Genomic DNA, 15226 nt, shown 5'->3' on the forward strand with positions numbered 1-15226 from the left:
AAATAGCGGTTGTGTTTTGTTTTATAGATATTTATACTGGATTGATTGCTGTGAATATCCTCACATTGGCCGTGTTGGTATGGATGGCTCCAGTCAAACAGTTGTCATAGAAACACAGATATCTAGACCTATGGCTCTTACAATAGATTATGTCAACCACAGACTGTATTGGGCTGATGAAAATCATATTGAGTTTTCTGACATGGATGGATCTCATAGACATAAAGGTTGGTTAACAGCTTTTTTATTTAATTTTCTTTTGCATAGTTTTTAAATTGAAGGTGCTGTGCATGTTAAGTGTAATTATGTAAAGACTACTTTAAAACATTTTTGCGGGCTTCATACAGTTTCTTTTTCATTAATATTTTAAAAGTTGCTTTTCCTATTCCTTCTCTGCTATGACTGTGAATAATTTTTAAACATGCAGTAATAGAAGTCTGTGGAAAAATTGTCAAATGAAAATAGCAACTCTAGGAACAGACTGAGCAGTCGGAGGCTGCCCTGTTAATTCTGTACTCTAGTGTATATTCACAACACATGTTCTTGACTAAGTTACGAAGCCAGTGAAACCTGGCTGTTAAAAGGGGAAGAGATAAACCCTGTGTGCCTTCTGTCAGAATTTGGCAAATAGTAGCCTTTTCTCCAGCCTGAGAAGGCCTGGAAATGCCCGTTAGTCTGCTCAGCATGAGTCAATAAGGAGATCAGTATTGCAAATGTAATTTGGGTCTTTCCTTTTGGGGTTTTTAGATGGGGAAAATAATAACTTGTGAAATACTTACGCAGTGAAGTAATCTTTATCCCCATGGTATCTTTTATCTAAAAAGTGTTTAAAAAAAGTTTTACACTATGATGAATAGCTCTCATATTCCAAATGATATAATTAAAGGTCCTTCACTTTAATTCAAATACATGGAATACTCAGTATCAGTGTGCTCATTTTGTGGGTTTTTTGTTTGTGTTTTTTTTCTTTGAGATGGAACTCTTACTTGAGCTCCCTTCCACAATCTTTACTGACACCTCAGAACTGTGGCTATCCTGGTGAAACTTACATTTGGGCTTTATTTTAGGCCTTTTTTTTTTTTTTTTTTTTTCTGCTGAGTGCCTCCAGGTTTTCTCAAAACCAGAGTCCGTGAAATAACTACTTTATTTTCAGATTGAAGCTTCACTGTGAAATAAAGGAAAAAAAAATGTTCTAGGCCTTATATTCATGAATAGTAAGTTATAAATACATACTGAACAATTCAAGGACAGTTATTTGAGATGGTGGATTGGAGATACTCCAGCAATAGCTATAAGAGCTGTAAACATTCCTGTTTATCTCAGAATTAACTTCCATGGTTTTTGAACGAACACAGGACAGTCATAATCTGCTCACCTAAGCAGTACTTGCCCAGACATACCCCCAAGTGCCAGTTGGATTCTTGCTGACAGTCTATTTTTCTGACAGATGAAGCAAAGCTTTGTACTTCTCTTGATGTTATTACCTCTGCTGCTACCCTGCTATTTTATTCTCATACAATTATCCTCTTACTCTTCTTTCTGGATCTTTCTTAGGAAAGAATAATAGCCACTGTGTCTCTCGTAGCCCCAACCTGACCACAATGGTCAAACCTTTCTCGATCTTCCTCTTTCAACCTGAAAGTTTCAGATTTTTTTTTTCTCAGAAAATGTCCTTCTATGGCTAAATTTCAGAAGATATCTGCAGAATTCCAGGCATGCTGTCTTTGGTGTCCATTGCCTTTATCTTCAGCCTATGGATTTCTTTTGCATGAGGTGGTAAAAGTAGCTTAAAATTCTTCTATATTCATGGAGTTAGTGTCTTCCCCAGAGGATATGTGTGCCTAGAGAAGAAGAATATTTGTCACAAAGCCAGAGCTGGTACCAATGAAGAGCAGTGTTTCATACAACGAATTTTCTTTCTCCTTCAGGAGAGGAGCACTACTGCTAGTTTTAGACAGCTGTCTGCTTCATGACTGTTTAAGGAGCACATCTGACTCTCCAGGTATTACAGTCAAAGTGTTAGAAGTCAAGTATTACTGGAAGTTCTGTAGACTTTCACACCTGATATTTTTACCATTTCCATTTGTGAACGAAAACTTATAAATATTTGGTACCAGTTAAATATCTCAAGCAGTCTCCAAAAGTGACAGTGACTTTATGTAAACCTGCTGTCATACTACTTCTGAGTAAAGATGATCTGTGAATATTCAAGCAATAAGGCACTTTGGGAGATAGATCCTGAGGTATTTAAATTACATGGGAGGAAGATTTTTTCCTTAGCTAATGCTGTTTGTCACTTTCTGTTGTCAGGATCTTCACCCAAAATGTGATTATCAAAACAAAATCAAGTTGTAGAAAAGTTTCTACAGTAGAAGCAGTAGAATACTTGGTGTCTGAAATGAACGAAACATGCCTGTAGGTGTTCCAAAGAGTGCTTTGCAAGTTTTGCAAAGCTCCTATATAATGATCAGTTTGTCTTTAATCAGAATTTTTTCCTGCTTCTCCTGGAGCAAACTGCCAAATGAATTTTGCATGTCTTCATGTTTCTGCACAAGACTCAAAATATTTCTGGAAGATACAATTTAACCATTGCAAACTAATTGCCTTAATAAGGGAAACTCAGGGAAGTTCAGCAGTGCTTGGGGTTTAGAGGAGGTGAAACTGTGATCCCTTCTAGGTTTCTGATACAGGAAATTGTAATCCATGTTGATAAGCACTTAAATGAGAAAGATCAGGTTTATATCTTGTGATAAATGTGTTTCTTAAAGACATGCTGTTCACGTGGATTTCACGGCCCATTTTCCTTTGTCATTTTGAGACACGCTCTATTGTCAAGGTTAACTGAAGGATGGTTGAGTTTATTCTGTCCTTTGTGTTTTCAAATGGAGAAGCATAAAGGCACAGATACGATGACAATAGGATACATACAGAGCAGAAAAAAAAGTCTAAATGGGAATCATGTGAGTGATGCAATCTGAATTGCTAGTTATCATAAGCAGAGTATTTTTCACCTGTTTCTGTGACCTTTAAGGATAAGGCAAATTTTTCTGAGAACATGCTTCTGGGATCTTAAATTATCTACTACAGATGTATCTGAAAATGTCACAGAGATGTCACAAGACCCAGCAAATAACTTACCTTGTCAGAATGGGTTGATCTCATATCATAGAGATATTGTTGTATGAGATAGACTGCAGTGTGCTGTTCTATGCGCTAGATAATACTTGAGGATAAACAGAACAACTTTATGCTAATTATTGCCATCCTGCATGTTAAACCAAGGACCGTTTTTTCCATGCAATGGGAGTTTACGTGTATTTAGATCTTAGCATTAACACTTTTTGCAACGAGGTTTTTGTTTGTTTGTTTGTTTTTTCCTTACGAATGTTACAGATTTTTTCAGGAAAAGAGAACATCTGCTGCTTCTCTTTTGTGAAGTTTCTGCATTTCAGTAGAGAAATGGGCTTTTATAATTATCAAGAGAGTCCTAATAAGAACTTTGAAAACACGGCCTAACTAGGCCAGAAATCTTACAGTACTTGGGAGCTCTCCTTGATGCTAGGGGCAGCAATGACCTTGCTTATCTATTTGAAATTTAATTCTCGATTATGTAAACTCTTTCGAGCTTAGCCAGTTTAGCACTGCAGCATTCACAAATGTTATGCACAGTAAATGATTAAGCAAGTATTGAAGCACTAATCTGGCTAAGCATTAAGCTGGTTTGCTTCTGTGAGTGTTCAAAAAAAACCCCAACAACCCAACATTTAAGAATTTGTCAAACTTAACAGCTGCTTTTGGTTCCCACTGCCCAGAGGAGATGTAAGGTTCACAGTTCTCCAGGTATCTGATTGCGTCATGCAGGTTTTCCTATCCTTCAGAGCTCTTAAAACCCAGAGGTACCTACCATTTTCCCATTTCACTCTTTGAAGATGAGAATTTAAGTATAATTAAACTATAAAAGTGCATTCTGACAGTCCAGTTCAAGAAGTAAAGAAGGTTCTCTGAGCTTAGTCCTTAACTCTGTCGAGTTCTTTGATGTTTATACTGTAAAAACAAAAGTTGAGAACTTTGTTGCTTCATTTTACAGCTGTGGGAAAATTAAGCAATGAAAAAGTGTTGTACCTGAAATAAATTAAGTATTCATAAATTACTTCTTTAGCTGTAGTATAGTTAGCAGAGAGAAACTTCCCTATAGCATCTCAACTTGAAAAACACTTTTCTTCATAATTGGCTTCTGCCAGAATCTTAACAAACCTCAGAATTGGTGTACATATATGCAAGTTTGAAAGTGTTGAGTATAAGGTTTTTGGAGATTATGGACCTTTCTATGCATATGGGCTTTGTAACTAGAAAGTGGGTATTTTTGTCTAATTCTGATCTCTGCCACCAGAGTTTTATGAAAGAGTAAATACAATTATTAATGAAATCATCCTAAATCTAAGAGATTACAGAAACCAATTCCTTCCAGGTTTATAGTATGGTTTTCATAGCTCAAAAATTAGAGAAACCTGAAAAGAGGGTTTCTCACAGCAGATGAGGAATAAACAGTAGTTCCGATATTGAAACTTTTTTTCCCAACTTTTGAGGAGTCTACAGAATTACTCATTATAGCCACATCTGATAGCGCAAACCGATAATTGCTTCACTCCACTATTGCATTCTAGATTCAGTTTTTATAATTGTTCAGATAAAATTCTCCAATTCATATGTCTTCCTAAATCTGATTATTTTATTTTATTATATTCTATCTCTTTTAAAGGATAATATTCAGGAAAAATACCTATATTAAAGGCAATTCGCACAGTTATATTACTCTAAGCTTCCCCAGTGTCCAGTTTATGGAGCCCAGTTTATGAAGATTGCCAACAGGTTGAATTCTGTGTCTTCTGCTATTCTTGTGATAATATGCCCAAATTTGATTAGGTTATAAACTTCTGAAAATAATTTTTCTACATACTCAGGAAAAACTTAGCTGACATTCATGCATATTTCCATATGAGCTGGACATGTGCCGTCAAAAACTTCAAAGGATGGGCATTACTTTCCATGCCATTGTTCCTGTCAAAAAGTAGTCAGAAAAGAGAGCATACAACATAGTGTTTCTTGTGTCACAAGGTCTCCCTCAGTTTATATCAATGCAGTCAAAACCAGGAGGTTTTTGATTAAGAACATTGCAGAGTATTGAACAGCTCCTATGATTGCAGTAGATGATAAATGAGATAAACCAAAGGGGCTTAGCAGTTCATGTGCTCATAGCTGGATGATGGCAGGAAACAATGCAGGCCAGAGCATGGAGAGGCAAAGATGAAGGAAGGAATTGCTTGGGGGGCAGAGTGAGGATGAATGAATATTGAAACTAGCAGCAGGACATGAGTCCAAGGTAGAGGGGCTGGTGGGCAGGTAAGTGGTCTCTGTAAGTCTGAAAAATGATTAAAGAATCTTTGAAACTCATTAGCAAACTGTGAGTCATTCTACTCAAATAATGACTTGTATATATTTGAGAATAATAACTTCTGTGAGAGCATGCTACTGTCTACTGCCACAGGGTAACTGGCGTATAAACAACTGCTCACATTGAAATTAAAAAGGCAATAAACCATTTTAAAGTGGGATAGTAAAATACTTCAGTCTGATCAATTGATTTTATAGGTAGATTTTTTAAACTTTATCCATCTCTTCTTGGGGTGTCATTATAAGTCATATGTAATAGCTTTAATACCACAGATAAATTTGTACCTTAAAATGTTTAGAATTAAGTCTAAATTTCATACTTCTTTTGTGATAGTACTTTTGGGACATGTAACAATTTTTGTGTGAGTTCATTATACTGAAATATTCTCAGGTTTTACTATTTCAGTTACATTCTTTGATTTGCAACATATCCTACCACTCAGTGCTAAGACTTGTATTGTCCGTACTTACAGTACGGATGTGTGATGTATATATTACCTTTGTAGAAAGAAACACATGTTCGTGCCACTGTCCATCATATTTGAAAAATCATGGCAGTCAGGTGGGTTCCCGATGACTGGAAAAAGGGAAATATAACCCCCATTTTCAAGAAGGGGGAAATGGAAGACCCAGGGAACTACAGACTAGTCAGTCTCATCTCTGTGCCTAGCAAAATCTTGGAGTAGATTCTCCTGGAAAGCATGCTAAGGCACATGAAAAACAACGAGGTGGTTGGTGACAGCCAACATGGTTTCACTAAGGGGAAATCCTGCCTGACCAATTTGGTGGCCTTCTATGATGGGGCTATGGAACTGATGGGTAGGGGCAGAGCAGTTGACGTCATCTACCTGGACTTGTGCAAAGCTTTTGACACTGTCCTGCACAGCATCTTTGTCTCTAAACTGGAGAGGCATGAATTTGGTGGATGGACCACTCACTGGATAAAGAATTGGCTGGATGGCCGCATGCAAAGAGTTGTGGTCAACAGCTCAGTGTCCACTTAGAGACCGGTTACAAGTGGTGTCCCTCAGGGGTCGGTGTTGAGACTGATCCTGTTCAACATTTTTGTTGGCAACCTTGAGTGTGCTGTCAGCAAACTTGCTGACGGCACAAAGTGATGTGGTTCAGTTGATAACACTGGAGGGAAGGGACGGGATCCAGAGGGACCTTGACACGCTTGAGAGGTGGGCCAGTGCCAACCTTATGAAGTTCAAGCAAGCCAAGTGCAAGGTCCTATACCTGGGTTGGGGCAGTCCGAGGCACAGCTACAGGTTGGGCAGAGAAGTGATTCAGAGCAGCCCTGCGGAGAGGGGATTGACTGTATCTCAGAGAGATTACAAGCTGAATGTAAAATGAGACAAAAATTATTACAAGGAAGTTCAAATGGAAAGAGGACAGTATGGGCAAGTAATTGCCACACAAGAGGAGATAAGCAATTTCCAAGTTCATTTGATTTTTTAGGTATAATGGCTATTTTCTTTTGAAGTGTTTTGCATTCTTGATGCTGTTTGTCATTGGAGGGGTACTTAATTCTTAATAAGAGTTTCTCACTGTCTCCATTTGGGTCATGATGTCAGCAGGCTTTATATTTTTATTTTATTGCAGGTAAGAAAGTTAAGAGTTTCAGAGTGTGGAATGCAAAATAGTGTAGCCTGGTTTTTAAGGTTTGATCACCAATGTAAATTTTGTGTCTTTGGGTGCCAGAATTCTTAAACAGAAACTGCTCTAATGCCAGAGAGGGGAAAGGTGGCTGTTTAAAATGATGCTTAACAACCATTAATTACCTTTAGCAGTTACTTACCAGCGCTGGAACTCTAGCTTTGTGAATGTGTTTTTGGGAACAGCATGACAGGAATCTTTTCACTCCTTCTCTTCTTGTAGACTTTGCACAAGGGTATGGTAAGGTTGTAGTCATTTCTTTTTGAAAAGGGTTGGGGCAGATAATCTTTATAGCTCAGAAGTGATCAGCCACCTTCAGCTTGAACAGGAGCTAAACACCAGGTAAAATTTAACCTTCATGGACATGATAGAGCATGGATATTTTTGTAGTGTTTATTGGTTAGAAGATATCAGCTTTTGGGTTCTTTTAAGGGTGCTTATTGGCACATGGATTTTACCAGCTGACAATGAGACTTTTTTTTTTTTTTTTCCTTAGATTATTTGATTTTACTTTTGGAAATATTTGTGTTTCAATAACAGCCAGGTGAGACTGGGCTTCACTTCTTCTTTATGGCTTCTTCAGTAAGCATATTTTGTAGTTAAGAAATCCTATATGGCAGGATTTTCACTCCTGAAATCAAATGAACTTTTTTTTTTTATGGTTAAGTAGATGTACTCAGAAAATATAAGGGAAACAGAGTTCACACAAGAGAAAAGTTGACATTTTTATCACAGATATGACTTACAGCGTATGAATTTGTATTCTCAGATCCAAATTAGTACAAAGTACCGGAGAGAGATGGATGAACATCTTAAGTCTCTGCATGTTTCTCATATGTTTACATAATGGTGGTCCCTCTTATGGAGATAACATGGCTCTTCCCTTAAGTTTGTGCAGCACTTTATCTCCCTAAATTGTTATCTATTGTCATTTTATTATTGTTAAAATATCTAATAATTTTTATTTTCCACTGCTTCTGATCTGTTGCAAGCCTCCCCTTTTTTCCCTTTCACCACCCACCTGCATTTCTTCCTCCTTTCTGATAGGCTTCTCTTTCCCATCACATTTATCATCCTCTTGTTTGGTCAAGCCCTGTTTGGGATTAGCATTCAGTGTGAGAGAACCAATGATTTATGTATAAAATGAAACACCAGTAGAAAACTAGAGGTAGCAGTAGAAGGCCTGTTAGAAAAGGAGGGATTTCAAGGGATTCACTCATCTTTGGTAGGCAGAAGACCCACAAGAGCAAATTTCAGGTTCAGTTTTCCCTCAGAAATTACTTCAGGTAGTGATCTTGCATTCCATGAGTTTTGTCCCTCATAGTTGTTGAGTAACTTGTCGAATATGCTCCCATAATGCATTTTATTACACAAATAAGAAGAGCAGAGTCATGAAAATCAAAGGAAGTATCAGTTTGAATTAATATGATTCTGTTGCTGGCACAAAGTAGGGCATTTTTTTACTCGTATAATACATAGTGTGTGTTGCAGTATATGAAAGCTATGTTCTGAGACCTACTATGTCGTAAGCTGTAAGAAACTTGAGTCACTGACATAACTATTTGGAACTGAGTGGAAGCAGCCAGCTGATTAATATGGTTCAGGCAAGGATTTATGAAAGAGGCTGAAGGCACTTCCCGCCTCTTCCTTTAAGCTGTGCCTGTCCATGATAATGGAGTCTGAGTCCTGTGGCAGCTGGGCAGTTACCCCTCTTCTGATTGAACTGCACTTACAGCTTTATTTGTTGAGATTTATCCATATGAGAGAAAAGTAATATGCATGGGTTGCAAGGGATTGTTTGAGGGTTTGATGCTCTAACAATGAGGGGAAAAAAGCACTAGTAGTAGCTACTGGTCTGTTAAAATACTTACAGACTGCTAGAGCTGTATCCAGTGGGTTATTGGTCTGCAGGTGGGGTGTTCTAGTAGTTATTTTTGCTGAGTGTTTTGAAATACCAATACGGCTTCAGCTTACTTAACCCAACTTTGGAAGCTTTCGTAGAGGCCATAGGGTGATACTGTTATGAGAAACCTAAAGAAAGAAATAAATCTAATGAATACATAGCTAATTCTAGAAAGTAATTAATACCGAGTGCAATTCTCATGGCTCTGTGTTAAAATATAACTATTTAAAGTCTCCATGAATTTGCTGATCAAGATCTGACCCTTCTCTTGGTATAATGTAATTTCTGTCAAGTACACATCTTCATTAAATGTTTTCAAACAGGTGATATGGGAGAAGCAGAGGTACTTACCGGTTACGACTAACCTGGCTTCACTTTGAATTTGCAGAAAGTAGTCCATTTTTACAGTGCTTGCCAAAGAAAGGAGAGCAATTAATCCTGCTCTAGCCTTTGGGTGTTTTCCCTAGTCTAGGAGGTTTTTCTTGCAATTTATTCTGATAAATCCATTGGTGAGAAAATAAGGCAAAAGGCGAAAGAGGAAAAAGAATCAATATAATGGAAATAACTGTACTTACAGTTTCTGTATTCTTGTTTTGTTGTACTTGATGTGTTAGTTTAGCAGTAAATTTAAAAATAATAGTACTTCCCTTCCTTGCTCAGAGGAACAGGTTAGCAACAATTGCCATGGGAAGTGGTTCACTTCTAGTTTGTAGGTCCTCTTTTCATAATGTGATTCTACAAATAAGGAAAATTATAAAAGCTTTTCTTGGGGTACTATACTATGTAAGGAACCATGCCAAAGCTGCCTATGTAGTAAGTGCCAAAATTATGATTTCTTTGCACTTTGACTAATTTCTTGGAAATGTTATGAAGCTGTTTAAAAGAATATCATACTGTTATTTCAGTATGATGGGCTTTGGTATATGTTAACATACAAGAAGGGAAAATTTCAGGTCCAAGATGCAAGGTTTCCTTGACCAAATGGGAGCGTACTCTCCACTGAAGTTCACTATCACAAGGCTAGGCTATTGTATACGAAATAGAATTTGCTAAGTTGTCATTCCGTATACTCGGTATCAGTCATCAGTTGTTAGTGAACTACAGAATGTTCCAACTGGAACCTGAGATTTTCCAACTCTATTTAAGCACATTCCAGGTAAAAAGATGAAGCTATTTTCATCTAAGAAAACAAGGTAAAGGTGTTAAGGATCTGCTGGTTAAAAATGCAGACTCAGCTGCTCTGATATTTTCAGCTGAGTAATTAGAGTGATTCAGTGACAATTAGCATTTACAAATTGATCATTGTAGTCAGATATTCTTCTGTGACATTTTTTATAACAGCTATATATGTTAAAAGAAGAAAAAAGAGTTCAGTTTACGTTTACCAAGAACAAATAGTTCAAGATTAAAGAGCATAGAGTAAGACAAAGAACGTTCCAAAGCTTCCTTTTGTCCTTCCGTTCTTTTTAAAATTATGTTGGCTCTTAATTTTGTGATATTGTAACAATGAGTTATCATCATCACTTTGTTTATATTTTTAAATTGTATGGTTCATTATGCTAAGAATAAGCAATAAGCCCTTTTATTGCTATGTTTATTTTAATGCAAAGCTTCCCCCCCACCCCCTTGTCAGTATATTTTGCTGAAATAAAATACTATTGTCCTAAAGGGTGTTAAACACACTGCATCTGGAGATGCATATATTTTGGATATTTTTTAATAACTTTTATTCCCTTAAACTGGCAAATGAATATTGGCCTTCCATAAAGAGTAGGTTAAGTTATATCTATGTTACGTACTACCTTAAAGCTTAACACATCATTAGTTTAGAATCTGGAGGTGATTTTTGTTAACTGAAATTCTTTCATTTCCTTAACATTGATTGGTCCAACTAATTCTAAGCAAGCAGAGCTCATAGCCCATCCATCTTTATCATAACTGGTAATAAAGAACCAACTAGGCTTGACATATTGTCATGAAAATTATTCTCAAGACATTATATAGCAGTTGTATCTGTCAACCCATGCAGTATGGAATATTTTAACTGGCAGTCTTCCAAGACTGAGCATTAATCTTAGCATCTCTTCTTACAGTACCTAATCAAGATATTCCAGGAGTTATTGCACTAACATTGTTTGAGGACTACATCTACTGGACAGATGGGAAAACCAAATCACTCAGCCGTGCCCACAAAACCTCTGGATCAGACAGACTATCACTGATTAACTCATGGCATACCATAACAGACATCCAAGTGTATCACTCTTACAGGCAACCTGATGGTAATTATTCTGTCTATGCTTTCTGTAGAGCACATTCACGTATTTCACTTAGTAAGTAGCCAGTTGCTGAGTTAATGGAAGCTCATTTATCTGCAGTGATTTATTTTTATTTCTGTTCTGTTTCCAGTTTTGGAAGTTTTCAAATTATCATCTTTAAACCTATATCTGTGCTTAATGGTGTAAGTATAGCTGGTTAAATAAATGTGATAAATCTTGTTCAGTGGCTTGATACCAGTTTTGGTGCTTAAAAATTAACCCAAATACTGACTGGAGGTACAGATCTGACATTGCATTACAGTACAAGTTACCAATTGTCAAGGTGGGAACAATATGTAATGAAAAATATTTGAAAAGAGAATGTTAATAATACACAAGAATACTGTTATAGAGAAACTTTCCGGACAGAGGGAATGTCGGAGAATGTGGGCGCTACCATTGTGTCTGCTCTCCTGTGTCCCTGTGTTTGAATTGCAACTGAATACTGTTTCGCACTTGACCTAGATAAGCTAATTTTTTTTTGTTTGTTTCATTATAAAAAAAAAACCCCAAAACCTAGTGCTTTTTTCTTCCTCTCATTCTTTCAGTATTGAATCTACATCCGTAGTAATAATTTTGCATACAACAGAGAATAGCTTAAAGGCAAAAGGAAAAGATTGCCTCTTACAGGTTTTTGATTTGAGATGTTCCATTGTGAAAATAGTATGGGTAATACATTTTTATTCCTCTATAAAGCAGATACTCTGAAATATACTGAAATAATAGGCTCTGATATTCTTCTCCTATTCTCTCCACAGTGTCTAAACATCTGTGTGCACTAAACAATGGTGGTTGCAGTCATTTATGCCTTCTAGCCCCTGACAAGATGTGTACGTGTGCCTGTCCCACAAACTTTTACCTTGCTGCGGATAACAAGACATGCTTATCGAACTGCACTGCCAGTCAGGTAAGTACATATGTATGGGGGTAGGGGGAGTGGAGATAGTATTTTATTGTGTTTCCACCTGCTTTTAATTAAGGAATGGTGGTGCTTACGAAACGTGGAAGCATCAGTCAAAGGTGCTGAAGACTAGGTAACTCATGGGTGCATTTAAAGCATTTCATCTCCAAGGCTCTAAATTGAAAATAGGCTTACAAATGCCTTTTTTCCAGAGAATGCAGAACTTGTTCCCTTTCAAATGTGGATGTTTCTGCTAGTGACTAGAACAAATACTGCTACTAAACCCATAAAAATTGCTTTGGAAAAAACATCTGTATGAAATATGAAATGTAAAAATACAAAGTGTATATAACAATGATTTGTGAATATTTATGCATGAAAGAACTTTACAAGCTCAGTCCAGTTATTAGCTAGGTAGGTGAACAATGGGGTAACATTAAAAACAATGCAGTAGTTGAAATGGAAATGATAGAATATGCAATTAATTAAAAATTGCATCAATTAAAACATTACATTCTTTATGGAAGATGGATTCCCTAGTACTTGAAATAAATATTTTGTGATTTTTTTCTTAAAATATAAGGTAGATTAAGTAAAACATACTGATTTCTTGTAAAAGAACCACTTTGATAAAAGTCTTTGAACTGTTCTAACCAGATAAATAATTGGTTGATTGTAATAGTAGTACTTATGGCCTTTAAAATCTTTCTAGTAGTCTAGCTTTTCTAGTAGTCCACTTTTATTGTATGATGCTTATTACCTCTTACAAACTTCTACATCATGATGTCTGTACTCATTAAGGAAAGGATTTTATTCTTAATTTTAGGGAACAGTGGTCATCTTAATAAATGATGTACAGTTTCATTCAAGTAATATTGTTATTTAAGAAACCTCCCCATTTTCTTCTTCTGATCCCTTACAGTAGTTTTTGGTGTGATTTTATGATCATTGTATCTTTTCTGATTGCTTGCTACTTCCCATTAAGTGATGAACAAAAAGAAAGCGTGAAACACTTGCAAAATGCATAATGTCTTACCTATTTTCCCCCCATATCTAGCTTCTCAAATTTGTTTGGTTAAAAAAAAAAAAAAAGCACTTGAGGTTTTTTTATTTTGTTTTGTTTGTTTTGGTTTGGGGTTTTTTTTATTTTCTTTAAATGGCATTGGAAGCTTATTCCACAATGAATTTATATGCTACCAGTTGACTGAATGGCTCTATTCTTCTCTAGATAATTTATTGTTAGTCTGAATTGAAGGATAGCATCGCATCTTGGATCCTCAAGGAGCAATATTTTGTCACTTGTGGATTCCATATGAGGGAGAGCAGAGTTAAATAGAAGAAGCTGCTTCAGACAGTTACAAGTTGACATTGGTTCTTAGTCATTTTCTTCCAATTTTGAAATCTGTTTACTGTTGTCGTGGTTTGAGCCCAGCCGGTAACTCAGAACCACGCAGCCGCTCGCTCACTCCCCCCGCTTCTTCCTCCCCCCGGTCGCGGAGGGATGGGGTGGAGAATCGGAAGAATGTAACTCCCACGGGTTGAGATAAGAGCAGTCCCGCAACTAAGGTATAATACAAAACCACCACTGCTACCACCAGTGATAATAATGATTAGTGAAATAACAAGGGGAGAGGGTACAATTGCTCACCACCCACCGACCGATACCCAGCCCGACCCGAGCAGTGGTCTGGGCCTTCCGGGTAACTCCCCCCGGTTTATATACTGGGCATGACGTGCCATGGTATGGAATACCCCTTTGGCTAGTTTGGGTCAGGTGTCCTGTCTCTGCTTCCTCCCGGCTTCCCCTCCTCCCTGGCAAAGCATGAGACTGAGAAAGTCCTTGGTTGGAATAAACATTACTTAGCAACAACTAAAAACATGGGTGTTATCAGCATTGTTCCCAGGCTGAAAGTTAAAAAACACAGCACTGCACCAGCTACTAAGAAGGAGAAAAATGGCTGCTATAGCTGAACCCAGGACAACTGTTTAATAATTAATCAGTCTGATGGCATCAGATGCAGACATCAGTGGCAAAAATATACTTTGCTTCTGAAGATTTTCAGATGATGCTGTAAAATCAGAGCTGTTCCTATGATATAAACACAACATACCCACTGTTAGCTATTTCTGAGGAAAAGGAGTTGGATGGCCGATACGCTGGTCTTGCACATCTACAGACTTTTCAGCTGTCTTTGATGGCTAATCTGACATAAGAAATTGTTTAGTATGAGACGCATCAGACTCTACAATACCAAAAACTTAGGCCATCCCAGGCACACTCATATGACTCTGACCCCTGGTTTTGCAAAGTATCTGGCTCCCCAGTTTAGAAGGGAATGCATTTCATGCAGAGCTTAATAGCATCTAAAAGTTTGTATCCATTTCTTGTAATTAAATTCATAATGTGATTTTAACAGCGTCAAGTCCTTTGTGCTGAGCAGAGTGAGGCTGATACCTTAAAACAATTAAGCAGCAGGAAGGCTATTCTAGCAAGTAGAAAATACCAAGAATGGGAATTGTCTGAGTTTCTGTTTGCTTCCTACGTTTGGAGGGCTTCTGCTGAGCTACTCCGTTGTGCATACCTTTGTGGAACAGTTTAACGGTTTAGAATAGCTGCCTTCCAAACCCAGCCTGTTACATGTCCCGTCCCTCAACATGGCAGAAGAATGTAGCTCCAACTATGGGTCTTACTACATAAATGGCCTTGAAACCCTACATTTTCTTGGCAGAAAAAATAATATTGACCTAATGCACCAGTTTAATTTAGCTTTCAAATACAGCTTTATTGAATAATCGATTTTAAAAATGTGAAGAATAAAAAAAGTAGTCCTTGTCACAGAAAATAAAATGTCTTGCACTTTGAAACCTGTTGGCTTTTTTTCCTTTCTGTGCTCATATAGACACCAGGTAGAAAAACAGAACATTTCTTCAAAGTTGCTGATAATCTATCCAGCATTTTTCTCCCTAGCATTAGCAACATAATGAACTCTGATT

The 15226-nt window shown here is 37.1% G+C and overlaps 1 protein-coding gene across 10 annotated transcripts in view; it reads left to right on the forward strand.

Annotated features, from left to right (window-relative positions):
• LRP1B (LDL receptor related protein 1B) overlaps positions 1 to 15226 on the forward strand; it is a 752766-nt gene that overhangs the window by 646183 nt on the left and 91357 nt on the right. For all 10 annotated transcript variants that reach the window (XM_030487472.1, XM_030487474.1, XM_030487475.1 and 7 more), the window contains 3 exons: positions 28 to 227; positions 11107 to 11295; positions 12090 to 12238. In XM_030487472.1, coding sequence (XP_030343332.1) covers positions 28 to 227; positions 11107 to 11295; positions 12090 to 12238 — 538 coding nt within the window. The remainder of the gene's footprint in view (positions 1 to 27; positions 228 to 11106; positions 11296 to 12089; positions 12239 to 15226) is intronic.

The sequence above is a fragment of the Strigops habroptila genome, chromosome 5 (assembly GCF_004027225.2).
Source record: "Strigops habroptila isolate Jane chromosome 5, bStrHab1.2.pri, whole genome shotgun sequence".
Lineage (NCBI taxonomy): Eukaryota > Metazoa > Chordata > Aves > Psittaciformes > Psittacidae > Strigops > Strigops habroptila.